General features: G+C 35.9%; 1 protein-coding gene across 2 annotated transcripts in view; it reads right to left on the bottom strand.

Moving 5' to 3' along the window:
• LOC127856920 (adenylate cyclase type 10-like) overlaps window positions 1-15,980 on the bottom strand; it is a 107,896-nt gene that overhangs the window by 78,766 nt on the left and 13,150 nt on the right. For both annotated transcript variants that reach the window (XM_052393116.1, XM_052393117.1), the window contains exons 4-9: window positions 14,648-14,794; window positions 12,099-12,304; window positions 8,524-8,602; window positions 6,756-6,926; window positions 1,052-1,134; window positions 680-830 (exon numbers count right to left, since the gene is read on the bottom strand). In XM_052393116.1, the coding sequence (XP_052249076.1) occupies window positions 680-830; window positions 1,052-1,134; window positions 6,756-6,926; window positions 8,524-8,602; window positions 12,099-12,304; window positions 14,648-14,794 (837 nt within the window). The remainder of the gene's footprint in view (window positions 1-679; window positions 831-1,051; window positions 1,135-6,755; window positions 6,927-8,523; window positions 8,603-12,098; window positions 12,305-14,647; window positions 14,795-15,980) is intronic.

Here is a 15,980-nt window from a genome sequence, read left to right on the forward strand (position 1 = left end):
CTGGGTCTACGCTGTTTGCCAAGGCCTTTTTTTCTAGACGTAGGCATTAATAGGTTAACATTCTTACCAAGTTTCATCAAGGTAGTTATAAATGTGTCCTCTAAGGTAGTAAAAAGGTTTTTGAAGATTTGAGCTGGTCACCTTGTCTTTAGATTCACTAGAGTGGTAACAAGGTTTTTAAAAGATTTGAACTGGTAACTTTTGGATGCATACAAACATGATTTAAACAACACACATGACCCAGACTCAAACAGTGCTCATATATTGTAAGATAAACATTCTTACCATTTTCAAGATGTGTAATCAAGCAACCTTTTTTTTTGCAAAAAATTGATCTGAACACCTTGTTTTTAGACACAGGTGACCCAGATTAAAACTCATCCTAGATATTGTTTCATCAAGATTGAGTCATATATGTGGCCTCTATGGTGACGACAAGTTATTTCTAAACCTTGTGAAATATTTTTTTAACACATTTGACCCAGATTACAACTTGGCATATGGTGAGGATAAACATTCTTATAAAGTTTACTCTAGAGGTTTAATGAGCTCAATGTTGACAAAGCACAACACACGACACACAGCAATAGCTCACCACATTAATGAAATGTGCTTTCTAAGTTTACAACAGTAGAAAGCATAACTTAAAGTAAACATTAACATTCCTGACTATGCCTACCATTCATTGCCTTGGTTCTGGAGTACACCAATTCAAAGATGGTCTGAAGAGTGCTGGCAGTGTCTATACCCTCCGACAGCACCAGATTCATGAACACGATGGACACCTGCCTCATTTCAGAGAGATATTCCAGGGGCTGATTGTCATCTAGCTATACAAAATAACAAGAGCCGTTAGTACATATGTTTTGCCCCTCTATCTTCCTACAGAGGCTGGCAACCAATAAAATGTACACTTTAAGGCACTTCTTATGACACACTTTCATTTTTCTTAATTTCAAGATTTTACCATAATTTCTTGAAAATAAGACATACTTTATTACCCCAAAAATTGTAAGCAAAATCTTTTGGTAGCTCTTTCTTATGCACTGACCTTTTTCAACACTGGTGACAAAATGTAGAGTCGCAGGGCAACATCTAGTTTCATTTCAGTCACTGCTGTTACAATTTTTCTGACTGTAACACAAGAATATGGCAAATACTAATCAAACAAATTATATTTAAAGCCACACACCCTGAAGTGAAATAAATGTTAATCAATACATATAGATGTAATTTGAAAGTGTGCAAAATTGGCATTAAATATATAGCCTAGTTAGCAAGTAATTTTTTTATTTTAAAACCAAAAGTTGGATTTCTATATGTATAAGTCCATTTCCACAAACGCGATTATTTTTAAGTTTTAAAGCGCAAAAAGACGGATTTCTACCTTGTACACACCATATATATTTTAACAAGGGCTGTTTGTAAAACATGATTTCTATACGTATAAGTCCATTTCCACAAACGCGATTATTTTTAAGTTTGAAAGCGCAAAAAGACGGATTTCTACCTTGTACACACCATATATATTTTAACAAGGGCTGTTTGCAAAACATGCAAGCCCCCCATATGGGCTCTCAGTTGTAGTAACAGCCATTTTGTAAATATGTTTTTTGTCACTGTGACCTTGACCTTTGACCTAGTGACCTGAAAATCAATAGGGGTCATCTGCGAGTCACGATCAATGTACCTATGAAGTTTCATGATCCTAGCCATAAGCTTTCTTGAGTTATCATCAGGAAACCATTTTACTATTTCGGGTCACTGTGACCTTGACCTTTGACCTAGTGACCTGAAAATCAATAGGGATCATCTGCCAGTCATGATCAATGTACCTATGAAGTTTCCTGATCCTAGGCAAAAGCGTTCTTGAGTTATCATCCGGAAACCATTTTACTATTTCGGGTCACCGTGACCTTGACCTTTGATCTAGTGACCTCAAAATCAATAGGGGTCATCTGCAAGTCATGATCAATGTACCTATCAAGTTTCATGATCCTAGGCATAAGCGTTCTTGAGTTATCATCTGGAAACCATTTTACTATTTCGTGTCACCGTGACCTTGACCTTTGACCTAGTGACCTGAAAATCAATAGGGGTCATCTGCTAGTCATGATCAATCTACCTATCAAGTTTCATGATCCTAGGCATAAGCGTTCTTGAATTATCATCTGGAAACCATTTTACTATTTCGGGTCACTGTGACCTTGACCTTTGACCTAGTGACCTGAAAATCAATAGGGGTCATCTGCTAGTCATGATCAATCTACCTATCAAGTTTCATGATCCTAGGCATAAGCGTTCTTAAATTATTATCCGGAAAACATTTTACTATTTCAGGTCACAGTGACCTTGACCTTTGACCTAGTGACCTAAAAATAAATAGGGGTCATCTGCAAGTCATGATCAATGTACCTATGAAGTTTCATGATCCTAGGCCCAAGCGTTCTTGAGTTATCATCCAGAAACCACCTGGTGGACGGACTGACAAACCGACCGACATGTGCAAAGCAATATACCCCCTCTTCTTCGAAGGGGGGCATAATAAGCATAGATAAAATTAAATCTATATTTAGTTAGCAAGTTATTTACTATTTTCTTAAATGTTGAAACCGAAAGTAGAATTTCTATACGTATACCTCCATATCGACAAACGCGATTACTTTGAGTTTTAAAGCCCAAAAAGAGGGATTTCTACCTTGTAACCACTAGATATATTCTAATTGGCATAGATTAAATTAAATATAATGCCTAGTTAGCAAGTAATTTTTCAAGCGGTACCGCTTTCTAGACGTATACGTCCATTTCAACAAACGCGATTATTTTTAAGTTTGAAAGCGCAAAAAGACGGATTTCTACCTTGTACACACCATATATATTTTAACAAGGGCTGTTTGTAAAACATGCAAGCCCCCCATATGGGCTCTCAGTTGTAGTAACAGCCATTTTGTAAATATGTTTTTTGTCACTGTGACCTTGACCTTTGACCTAGTGACCTGAAAATCAATAGGGGTCATCTGCGAGTCACGATCAATGTACCTATGAAGTTTCATGATCCTAGCCATAAGCTTTCTTGAGTTATCATCAGGAAACCATTTTACTATTTCGGGTTTATGTGACCTTGACCTTTGACCTAGTGACCTGAAAATCAATAGGGATCATCTGCCAGTCATGATCAATGTACCTATGAAGTTTCATGATCCTAGGCAAAAGCGTTCTTGAGTTATCATCCGGAAACCATTTTACTATTTCGGGTCACCGTGACCTTGACCTTTGATCTAGTGACCTCAAAATCAATAGGGGTCATCTGCAAGTCATGATCAATGTACCTATCAGGTTTCATGATCCTAGGCATAAGCGTTCTTGAGTTATCATCTGGAAACCATTTTACTATTTCGTGTCACCGTGACCTTGACCTTTGACCTAGTGACCTGAAAATCAATAGGGGTCATCTGCTAGTCAAAATCAATCTACCTATCAAGTTTCATGATCCTAGGCATAAGTGTTCTTGAATTATCATCTGGAAACCATTTTACTATTTCGGGTCACTGTGACCTTGACCTTTGACCTAGTGACCTGAAAATCAATAGGGGTCATCTGCTAGTCATGATCAATCTACCTATCAAGTTTCATGATCCTAGGCATAAGCGTTCTTAAATTATTATCCGGAAAACATTTTACTATTTCAGGTCACAGTGACCTTGACCTTTGACCTAGTGACCTAAAAATAAATAGGGGTCATCTGCAAGTCATGATCAATGTACCTATGAAGTTTCATGATCCTAGGCCCAAGCGTTCTTGAGTTATCATCCAGAAACCACCTGGTGGACGGACCGACAAACCGACCGACAGACCGACCGACATGTGCAAAGCAATATACCCCCTCTTCTTCGAAGGGGGGCATAATAAGCATAGATAAAATTAAATCTATATTTAGTTAGCAAGTTATTTACTATTTTCTTAAATGTTGAAACCGAAAGTAGAATTTCTATACGTATACCTCCATATCGACAAACGCGATTACTTTGAGTTTTAAAGCCCAAAAAGAGGGATTTCTACCTTGTAACCACTAGATATATTCTAATTGGCATAGATTAAATTAAATATAATGCCTAGTTAGCAAGTAATTTTTCAAGCGGTACCGCTTTCTAGACGTATACGTCCATTTCAACAAACGCGATTATTTTTAAGTTTGAAAGCGCAAAAAGACGGATTTCTACCTTGTTACAACAAGATATATTCTATTTGGCATAGATAAAATATGTTTCTGATTTATACTTAATTTTACTTTCATTTCAAGGTGTGTGGCTTTAATTTTGTAACCGAAACAACTATTTAGATAAAAAAAACGATGTTTAATAATAACTTTTTCATATATTTGATAATTGATCACGCCCAAACGGAACATTAATAATAAATTAAGTCTGTGCATACAATATTTACACATTAATATTGTAATTTTGTTATTCATATACATGGATATAGTAGTTTATTTTTTTATCTGGAAACGTCATTGTAACAAAAGCAAATTGTCATTGTGGTTCATGTAATTTTATGGTAAAGTATATTAAAGGGATCTTTTCACGCTTTGGTAGATTGACAAAATTGAAAAAAGTTGTTTCACATTCGCAAATTTTCGTTTTAGTTATGATATTTGTGAGGAAACAGTAATACTGAACATTTACCATGGTCTAATATAGCCATTATATGCATCTTTTGACGATTTTAAAACCTAAAAATTATAAAGCGTTGCAACGCGAAACGATTGAATAATTTGGAGAGTTCTGTTTTTGTCGTTAAATTTTGTGAAACTACGAAGATTGCTTATATAAGGTATGAAATACGCCAAGAATGTGTACTCGGCGGAATAGCTCAGTAGGCTAAAGCGTTTTTACTTCAGGTCTCTGGCAGTACTCCAGGGGTCACTGGTTCGAAACCTGCTCCGGGCAATGTTCTTTTCCTTTTTTTAATTTTATTCTTGATTTTTTACTGAAGCTTTTACGATCCAATGTTTACATTTATCAATATAAAGCATTTAATGAATAAGTTAAAAAAATGCCAAAATCTATGAAAAGGCCCCTTTAATGTATTGGTGTTTTTTTGTTTTTTTTAATAGTCCATAGTTTGGTATAATGAATTTCAAATTGCATTTATCATAGCTATACATTAAATAAAAATCCAAACCCCAGTCTAAATGTTCATGTGACATAAACACTGTCTCTAACCTAAAAATAAAATAATTGAATATGTGCTTTATATGAATGGCTTGTTCTGACATGAAAATTAGCAGGCATATAACACAACATTGTCTGCATGGAAAGCTTGTAAGGAATGTGTATATTGGTTGCAAAAAAAACACTGTAAAGAAGAGAACACAAAATTAGGTATCCTTCAGTTAAAATGTTCTCATTAACAAAGAAACAGTTAACCCTTTCCCACCCAGAAGCAAAGTGAAAATGGCTTTTGCAACCAGCATTAAACCAGAACAGCCTGTGAGTAACTGGCAGTCTGTTCAGGTTTTATGCTGTTTGCTAGTCCTCATTATCTTAGGGTTGGAAACGAAGCCTTTCAAACTTCAATATATTAAGAAAGAACTTGAATTTAATTAGATTTTTGTAAAGGACATCAAATGCGTCAAAATGTGTATAAGGGGTAAAGGGTTAAACATAAACATTAGAATTATTAGCAGCTATATGGTAAGTATTGCTCTGTGGCTATATACTCTACATGGGGACAGTTTGTAATTCAGATGCTTATTAAAGTTACGGCATTAACAGAGGGTTTTCATGTGTGTCAGGATCACTCTTGGTTACAAGCCACTTTGGAGCGATGTTGTTTATCAATAAAGTGATTTACGTTGTTCAGTTAAATGTTTGCTACTGTATCTTATATTGCAAACTTCACTTTTTTGGTGATTGACCACAGCCATTTCTTTTGCCCAATTGGTGAAAAGTACCGGTACAAGCACAATCGTTAGAAATGAGCAAGAATAAACTGAAATTGGGAAAAATTGCGTCATGAAGGCTTAGGTTCAAGCCATAGAGCTGCATAGGGAAATTAAATAAATGTTGCATTTAATTTAGAAATAAAAAATAAAAAAAGGAAACCTTCAATTTCTGGACAATTAGGTTTTTCGCTATTCAGGAAAAGTGCCATTTTCCAGTACTTTATAAAGAAGGTAAAAAATCGCTGGACATGGGCTGACAGAGAGACCCAACACAAGGAGAACAATCATTTGCCATAAAAATAAACTCATTAAAGTAAAAAACAATGTTAAAAATAAATTATGATATGAACCTTCCGTTTAATAATACTAGATGTCATTTGGACAATTGTTATATGTTTTGTGACAATTTGGTGATAAATGAGACCTTATCAAGATTAATGTTGAAAGAAGACGTCAAACAGTGACAAACAAAAAGGAAAAACAAAAGCTCTCTATGTGCATATTATGCTCAGGGCAAATATATACTAACCAATTCTTAGACTTAAGAATAAAGCATAGTATTAGACTCATTTAAAAAATAACCTCAGATTTTGCCTATATACAGCTTAACAGTGTGCTTACTTTTATATCATTCATACATAGTTCATAGCAAAGTATAATACAATTATGGGTGCTAAGTGCCATGCTAGACTTGACTTTCAATAGGTTTTAGAATATTACAGTTATAAGAATATTGTTCAATTTTAGACTGAAATCAGTTGGTGAATTCGGGTGCTGATGAGCTAAAAGTACAAAATAAAATACTAACGCTTTCCAAATCTTGATCCAATCTTGAATTTATTTTCAACTGCAGTCTTGAGCCCAGATACAGGTTTATCAAAATCAGACGAGTCTGAGTCTTTGGTTTTTGAAGGACTGGCCAAATCTAGACTTCCTTTGGCTGGGAACTCTGGTGGCTTTTCATCGGACATTCTTCTTTCTGAATGCATAGATAATGTTTGATTATGTCATGAACTAAACATTATACTGTGTTCCCATTTACGTATTGAATATATCTACTTACCCAATGATTTTGACACAGATGCAATATTTCCCTGCCCATTGAAATATTTTGAATGGATTCTTCGTCGCATGGATTTAACCTCACCCCAAACAAGAGTGCCATCATGGCTCTTATGCGCTCACCTGAGGTCACTAACACTAATAGTAAAAGATTAGGCCTGGTGATAAAGGTTTTGACCCCACTTGACCCACATTCAAACAAAGCCTTCATATTGCCAAGATAAACAAGTTTCATCAAGGGCCATAAATGTTTCCCCTAGGGAGGTAACAAATAGTTCCCTTAGATTTGACCTGGTGACCTCATTTTTGAACACACATGACCCAGGTTTAATATTGTAAAGATAAGCATTCAGAACAAATTTCACAAAGATTTAGTCATTAATGTGGCCTCTTCAGTGGTATCAAGGTTTCTAAGATATTACCTGATGACCTAGTCTCTAAATCCACATATGACCTGATTTCAAACTGTGCCAAGATATTGTCAAAATAAATATTCTGACCAAATTTTATTAAAATTGAGTAATAAATGTGACAAATAGAGTGGTAACAAGGTTTTTCTAAGATTGGGTTCTAATAGGTTGCCTAGTTTTTGAACGCACATGACCCAGATTCAAACTCCAGTTAGTTAGTGTCCAAATAAACATTCTGATCAAATTTCATCAAGTTTGGATGAACAAGAGCTGTCTCCATAGGATGACATATGCTCCCAAAAAACACTTTATAAAAGTTATGAGCATTTTTTAAAACCTAAACGCAGATTTCAAAACCTAACTGTGGACCCTTAGTTCAAGGTCAAGGTCAAACGGGTCAAAATGTGTGTGCGCATGGTGTGCCTTGTCCATATACACATGCATACCAAATATGAAGGTTACATCTGAAGCGACATGGAAGTTATGAGCATTTTTTGAAACCTAAACGCAAAGTGTGACGGACAGACGGACGGAAAGACAGACAGACAGACAGTGCGATCCCTATATGCACTCCTTCAAGGGCATAAAAATGTGGCCTTCAGAGCAGTAATGAGCTTAAATTTGATTATGTACAATAGACATCACACAACAGCCAATGTCCGATATAGGGTGATCACAATAGTTAACCTTGAGCATTTCATGCTCAGGAAAGCTAAAAATAAGTCGCATGATTTAACATTGTTATTTCTAATACTGCAAACATTTTCCAATCAGCATAAATCATGCTTTTCTTGCTTGAAGTAGTAAATTAATCTATGGGTTACAATATCTTTCCCATGTATTATGTTTGCATTTACATTTAACAAATAACCCATTTGGTTGCTACATGCTCAACAATGACTGAATGCTTGTTATAATTAGCAAGCATACACAAGTACAAGTAGCAATATAAAATATCAATACATGAAGTTTTCATTAAAAATGTCTACTTGATTTTTAGGTTACAGGCAGAAACCTGAATTTGAAAGTTCTTGAAGGCTGCACAAAAAACATACCTAATCTAACAACTCATTTTGATGGAAATCATTAGGTGTAAAAACCTACCAAAACTTCTTCTTGAAACCAGCACAGTTGTTGGAAGACTTTGACTTCTGGTCCTTTTGGTTGGTATAAGGGACATCAGCTGAATATACATATACACACATAATAAATATTAATAGATCATACCTCACAGTACAGGCCTTTATTTAATTCCAATAAACACAAATATTAACAAATCATGCAATTGTTTATGTACATGCAAATTAATACAGGATTAAATGCACCAAACATCCCAATAGTTTAGCTGACTTTTAAATAACTTACTTAAACAATCTTTGTCACAAACATAACTTAGAATACCCATGAATCACTTTGTTGCATGAATAGCAGCCATGCAAATGGCTAATTTCAAGGGCACATAACTTGGAAATACATTTATCATTGTGAGTGGAAATTTTGACTTGCACATCTACACATAAGGGTGATGACATATGTTGAGGTCTCATTTCAATGGTTTAAGATGTAGAAGTTTTTGGCTCCAAAAACTTTGAACATTTTATGTTTTTGCCATAACATTGATCAATACAAGGGCACATTCTTCAGGATCAAGATGTACAGCTGCTATGTTCTTAAACAAATATAAGAAGAGTTCTGAAGTCAGAGACATATGCCTACCCAAACAGGGCTTTGAACCAGTGACCCCAATTTCAATAGGGGTTATCTACTGTCCAAAGCCAAAGCACATGTGAAGTATCAAGCCAATCTGTCAATTTGTTGACATGTTAATCAGAAAAGATTTTCACTCTTATTGTGACAGTGACCTTGCCTTTCACCTAGTGACCCCAATTTCAATACGGGTCATCTATTGTCACAGGCCAATTAACATGGGAAGTATCAAGCCAATCGGTCAATTTGTTGCAAGTTATTGATCGGAAACACTTGTCCCATTTCTTGTGCCAGTGACCTTGACCTTTGACCTAATGACCCCAATTTCAATATGAATCATCTACTGTCCAAGGCCAATGTACATGGGAAGTATCAAGCCAATCAGTCCATTCGTTGACAAGTTATTGATTGGGAGCAATTTTCACACTTATTGTGACAGTGACCTTGACCTCTGACCTAGTGACCCCAATTTCAATATGGGTCATCTACTACCCAAGGCCAATCAAGCCAGTTGGTCAATTCATTGACAAGATGTCATTAAAAAATAAGAAGTATGTGTTTGCATGTATGCATTTCTTTGGAACATATTAAGTATCTCCATGTTTACTTTGGATTATATTTATGACTTCATAATACATGATCCCCACCCTTTCATGAAAACTCCTTTTAACTTAAAAGAACATTATATTTTGTTGAAGATTAATTATTCTTTGAATTTTATGATACATGTCATCAATCCAGATTCCTGTAAGACTATCCTGCTTTTGGAATGCTTGTCACCACCTGACATATGACAATTTGTTTCGACATTGTTAACAAGACGGACAAAAGGCAGAGCAGATTTTTCAAGTTTTCACTAGTATATACTATCCTTTAGGCACCTGGTCGATTTTTGCAGCGAAACGCTGTAGCGTATTGAAACGTATATAATTTTTCTCTTCTCAGAACCGTTTTTTTTTTTTAAAGGTAACACCTACAACGTTGTTAAACATGCATGTTTTTCACAATTTTCAATACTGTAACGGATTTTTGCATTTTTAAAAATACATTTTATGGTTCACAACGAAAATCGGCCTAAAATACATTTTTTACCCGTCACAGTTGTTTATCGACAAACAATTATCTGCTTAAGTACGTTATAATTTGTTTTAGAAAGGGATGCCCCATAGTGGTTTCTACTGTATTTTTACGCTTTTATACAACTGAAAATTGAAGTGCATGAGAATACTAAGAAGAAATTAACATATTTTTACGAACTTTGTCAATAGCAAATAAACCTCTGTAACGTTTAAAAACGTATTTTTGAAAAAATCAATACAGATCAATAAACAATATTACACATGATCCGTTCTATGATTTGATCTTTTTTTAAACGTTGTCATACAAACATTTGAAATGCAGAACTTTCTTAAGTTTATACCACAAGCATGACAGAAAATAATTGTTTTCAAAATACCACTCATTTGCTTTTTTAAGATGAATTTTGAGCATTTAAATATTTATTGATTTTAACTCTCAATTATTAACCATAAATGGACGAAACTTTATTTGACAAGTTCATAGTCAACAGACTGTATATTGAACATTCAAACGTTGCAGTCTTATTTTAATGTTTTTCTTTGATTAAGTTTCAGTTCATTTACATACATTGATAATTGTATTTTGTTAAGAAAACAAGTTTCAGGGTTCCTACGCTTAATAGTGGTCAGGTTTTGAAACAATGAAATTTGTATGCGTTCTATAACGTTGTAGTCGTTCACTGTAAAAATTGACCCGGTTTTGAGGAGAGAAAAAACGTGTACGTTCTAATTCGTTACAGGTGTGCAAAGGCTATAGGGAAAACAAGTAACCCCAAGGTGCTGCCAGTTTGATCACTGAGGCGCATGATTTGCATGAACTTTGTAGAGGACCACCACAAAATATTACATGCCTAATACCAAACCTCTGAGCTATGTGGTTTCAGAAAAGAAAAATTTCCACTTTATTCATATTAGGAGTTTAACTAGTAACCTGAAAGGATGGGCAATTTTGACCTCAGGAACAGGGATTCTGAAAACTTGCTAGAGGGCCACTATGCAATGTTTCATGATATATAGAAAACCCTCTGGGCCTTGTGGTTTCCTAAGAGAAGATTTTTAAGGTTATTTAACACATACGTCTGTATCATGTGATCCCTAAGGCTTGGCTATTTTAGATTAGGGCATTATTTGAAAAAAATTAGAATAATACCTGACCATGTTACACACTCATTATTAAACGCCTGAACAGTGTGAATTTTAGTCCACAGTAAAATACTAACATACACATTTGACTTCATGACTTTAATACTGGGACTTCCAAATATTAAAGTGGTGACTAGGTCTTCCAACTAAACGCTAGAAGAGGGAACGCAATTGATAAAGGGTTTCAAGACTTTTTTTTTTTTTTTTAATGGCATATAACTCAATAACGCGTGGATCACTCCACAAGATGAGCTTTTCACATATGCAGTGAATGCTGATGACATATTATATAGAAAGTTTTAATTCAGAAGCCTAAGAAATGTGGAAAAAAATGTGGAAGTAGCTTCACAAACTTTTAACTTTTTATGCGGACAGACCAAAAAAACAATCAACCAACAATATGACTCTTAAATACCTATTTTTTACCCTTTCCCACTCAGAAGCAAAGTGACCAGAACAGCCTGCAAGTAGCTCACAGTCTGTTCAGGTTTTATGCTGTTTGCTGCTCATCAGTATTGTAGGGTTTGAAATGTAGCCTTTAAAACTTGAATTTAGTGAGAAAGATCTATAATTTAATTTAACTTTTATGGGACTTCAAAAGCGTCAAACTACCTATCAGAGTGGTAAAAAGTTAAAACAAATGTATTTTGTTAACATAAATAACAGATTGCCTATACTGTCATGAGCCTCTAATTCTTTTAAACATGACAACCTTGTTCAAAAAAAAAAATTAAAATATACTTAAAATACCCTCATATGTTTTTCATCCTCCATCGGTTCCAACTCAAACAGGCCCTGTTCACAATACTCCCAGGTGTCAGGGGAGATCACAACCATCCCTGACTGGCAGAAATGCTCGGCGGCATTGACAGCCGTGACTGCAGGGCCCAGCTCCACATAGTGACGGAACTCCTTGTTACCCAGGAACGTTACTGACATCTCACCTGCAGCTAGGCCTGAGAAATGAAGTAATTCACTGGTTTGAAGCAACTTGTGGGCTCATTTCAAAATTGCTGGCCGCCGTTTCTTTTGTCACATTTGGGGCCTGAATTTAAGTCTCATTCCCAATTTAAGAAGAGATGTGTTTGTCAGAAACACAATGCCCCCTACAGATAATTATCTTCCTTTAAACCTTATTACTTCCCTTGGATTTGTTTTTTTTTTAACCTTGCACCTTGAAGGATGGCCTTGACTTTTCACCACTCAAATAAGCAGCTCCATGAGATACACATGCATGCCAAATATCAAGTTGCTATCTTCATTATTGCAAAAGTAATCGCAAAACTTTAACCAAGGTTCAAGTTTTGGGACAAAATGACAGACAGACAGGCCAAAAACAATATGCTCCCGATCATTCGATCCTGGGGCATAAAAAGTATATATTTTTCCCAAATCACTGCCTAAATTCCCAATAAAAGGTTTACAAACCAAATCATGTTGTTGTTTTTTGTAAATATAATATTGAAAACACTTTTATTCTCAATTTTAAATTATTTGTCAGCAAAAAATTAACAACATCACACACATTCTGCTTTTCCATTTTGTGCCACCATGAAATGTTCTTGCTGCTCAGGTTAAGATGACAGGCAGTGATAGTTGTTATACCTTTGAGTAGGTCCAGCAGCGCCCCAAACAAAGAACATTTCAAATGGATTGAAAATATTCATTGAAATCCTATATGGAGCCCGGATCTGTTAATCCATTAACTATGTGTCAATGTGACAATAATGGGTAAAAATATTGGTAACAAGTTAGTAAAATGAAAAAAAAGAATTTAAAAGATTTAAATAAAAACAAAATGTGGTTGCTTTCAAGGTAAAACCATTAATTAATGTCCCAAAAAAAAAGAAACTTACACATTTTCACTCAAGAAAGTGCATGTGAAAATGTTGTTTTCTAGCTTTACTATAATATACTGTAATACCCTGACATCAAACAGATGTCTTCTATTTACATGCAGTTTCATTAATAATCTTTAAAAAAACAATCTATCACTTAATTTAGTGAAATTAAGAATACAATTTCCAATTGAACAGGTATAGGTCATATTTATAAACTTTAAAAAAAAAATGCCTGGGTCAGTAACCCAAAACAGAATCTCACAGAAATTTTTTCATAATTTCTTTTAGGAAAATGGGGTTGTTTGTAAAACATGCATGCCCCCCATATGGGCTCTCCGTTGTAGTGAGAGCCATTGTGTGAATATGTGTTTTGTCACTGTGACCTTGACATTTGACCTAGTGACCTGAAAATCAATAGGGGTCATCTGCCAGTCATGATCAATGTACCTATGAAGTTTCATGATCCTAGCCATAAGCATTCTTGAGTTATCATCCGGACACCATTTTACTATTTCGGGTCACCGTGACCTTGACCTTTGACCTAGTGACCTGAAAATCAATAGGGGTCATCTGCCAGTCATGATCATTCTATCTATCAAGTTTCATGATCCTAGGCCTAAGCGTTCTTGAGTTATCATCCGGAAACCATTTTACTATTTCGGGTCATCATGACCTTGACCTTTGACCTAGTGACCTGAAAATCAATAGGGGTCATCTGCGAGTCCTGATCAATCTACCTATCAAGTTTCATGATCCTAGGCCTAAGCGTTCTTGAGTTATCATCCAGAAACCATTTTACTATTTCGGGTCACTGTGACCTTGACCTTTGACCTAGTGACCTGAAAATCAATAGGGGTCATCTGCGAGTCATGATCAATCTACCAATCAAGTTTCATGATCCTAGGCCCAAGCGTTCTTGAGTTATCATTCGGAAACCATTTTACTATTTCGGGTCACCGTGACCTTGACCTTGTGACCTCAAAATCAATAGGGGTCATCTGCGAGTCATGATCAATGTACCTATGAAGTTTCATGATCCTAGGCCCAAGCGTTCTTGAGTTATCGTCTGACAACCACCTGGTGGACGGACCGACAGACCGACCGACAGACCGACCGACAGACCGACATGAGCAAAGCAATATACCCCCTCTTCTTCAAAGGGGGGCATCTGCGAGTCATGATCAATGTACCTATGAAGTTTCATGATCCTAGACCCAAGCGTTCTTGAGTTATCGTCTGACAACCACCTGGTGGACGGACCGACAGACCGACCGACCGACAGACATGAGCAAAGCAATATACCCCCTCTTCTTCGAAAGGGGGCATAAAAAACATAGATATGTGGCCAGTTAATGTAAAACTACTTTCATTTTGCATAATGCAGTTTTACTGTGGTTAGGAATCAATTGAATTTTGTTTTTTACCACTAATTTCATGTAAATTAACAACAACCCCTACCTATTTTAACAGTGAGTTTAACACCAATGTCTGTATCCCACTCCCCACACTTCTCCTGTATGTCAAGGCAACATTTTGCGACTTTTACAAATTCACTTTGGAGTTCTTCCTTTCTTCCGACCCGCCATATAGCTAATATGGCATCACCTTAAACAAAACAAATTGTACACATACCACGTTTTAACAACTGTAAATGATAACTCAAAAAGGGTTCCTTACAAAAAATATTAAACAACATTAACATAACAAGGGCTATTGTAAAACACGCATGCCCCCCAAATGGGCTGTCAGTTGTAGTGGCAGCCATTTTGTGAATACGTAAGCCGTCTTTGGCTGAGTATTCATGTAATCACTCTCACCTAAGTATCAATAGTTAATTTTTGTTTATATCATCCGCAAACCATTTTACTGCTTAAGGTCAACGTGACCTTTACCTTTGACCTAGTGACCTGAAAATCAATAGGGGTCATCTGAAAGTCATGATCAATGTACCTATGAAGTTTCATGATCCTAGGCCTAAGCATTCTTAAGTTATCAACCGGTAACCATTTTACTGTTTTGAGTCACTGTGACCTTGACCTTTGACCTAGTGACCTGAAAATCAATAGGGGTCATCTGCAAGTCATGATCAATGTACCTATGAAATTTCATGACTCTATGTCTAAGCATTCTTAAGTTATCAACCGGTAACCATTTTACTGTTTTGAGTCACTGTGACCTTGACCTTTGACCTAGTGACCTGAAAATCAATAGGAGTCATCTGCAAGTCATGATCAATGTACCTATGAAATTTCATGATTCTATGTCTAAGCATTCTTGAGTTTTTATCTGGAAACCATTCTTATGTTTAGTAACTGTGACCTTGACCTTTGACCTAGTGACCTGAAAATCAATAGGGGTCATTTGCCAGTCATGATCAGTGTACCTCTGAAGTTTCATGATCCTAGGCCTAAGCGTTCTTGAGTTATCATCCGGTAACCATTTTACTGTTTTGAGTCACTGTGACCTTGACCTTTGACCTAGTGACCTGAAAATCAATAGGGGTCATCTGCCAGTCGTGATCAATGTACCTATGAAGTTTCATGATCCTAGGCCTAATCATTCTTGAGTTATCATCCAGAAACCATTTTATTGTTTCGAGTCACTGTGACCTTGACCTTTGACCTAGTAACCTGAAAATCAATAGGGGTCATCTGCCAGTCATGATCAATGTACCTATGAAGTTTCATGATCCTAGGCCTAGGCATTCTTGAGTTTTCATCCGGAAACCATTTTACTATTTCGAGTCACTGTGACCTTGACCTTTGACCTAGTGACCTGAAAATCAATAGGG

This window comes from Dreissena polymorpha, chromosome 14 (assembly GCF_020536995.1).
Source record: "Dreissena polymorpha isolate Duluth1 chromosome 14, UMN_Dpol_1.0, whole genome shotgun sequence".
Lineage (NCBI taxonomy): Eukaryota > Metazoa > Mollusca > Bivalvia > Myida > Dreissenidae > Dreissena > Dreissena polymorpha.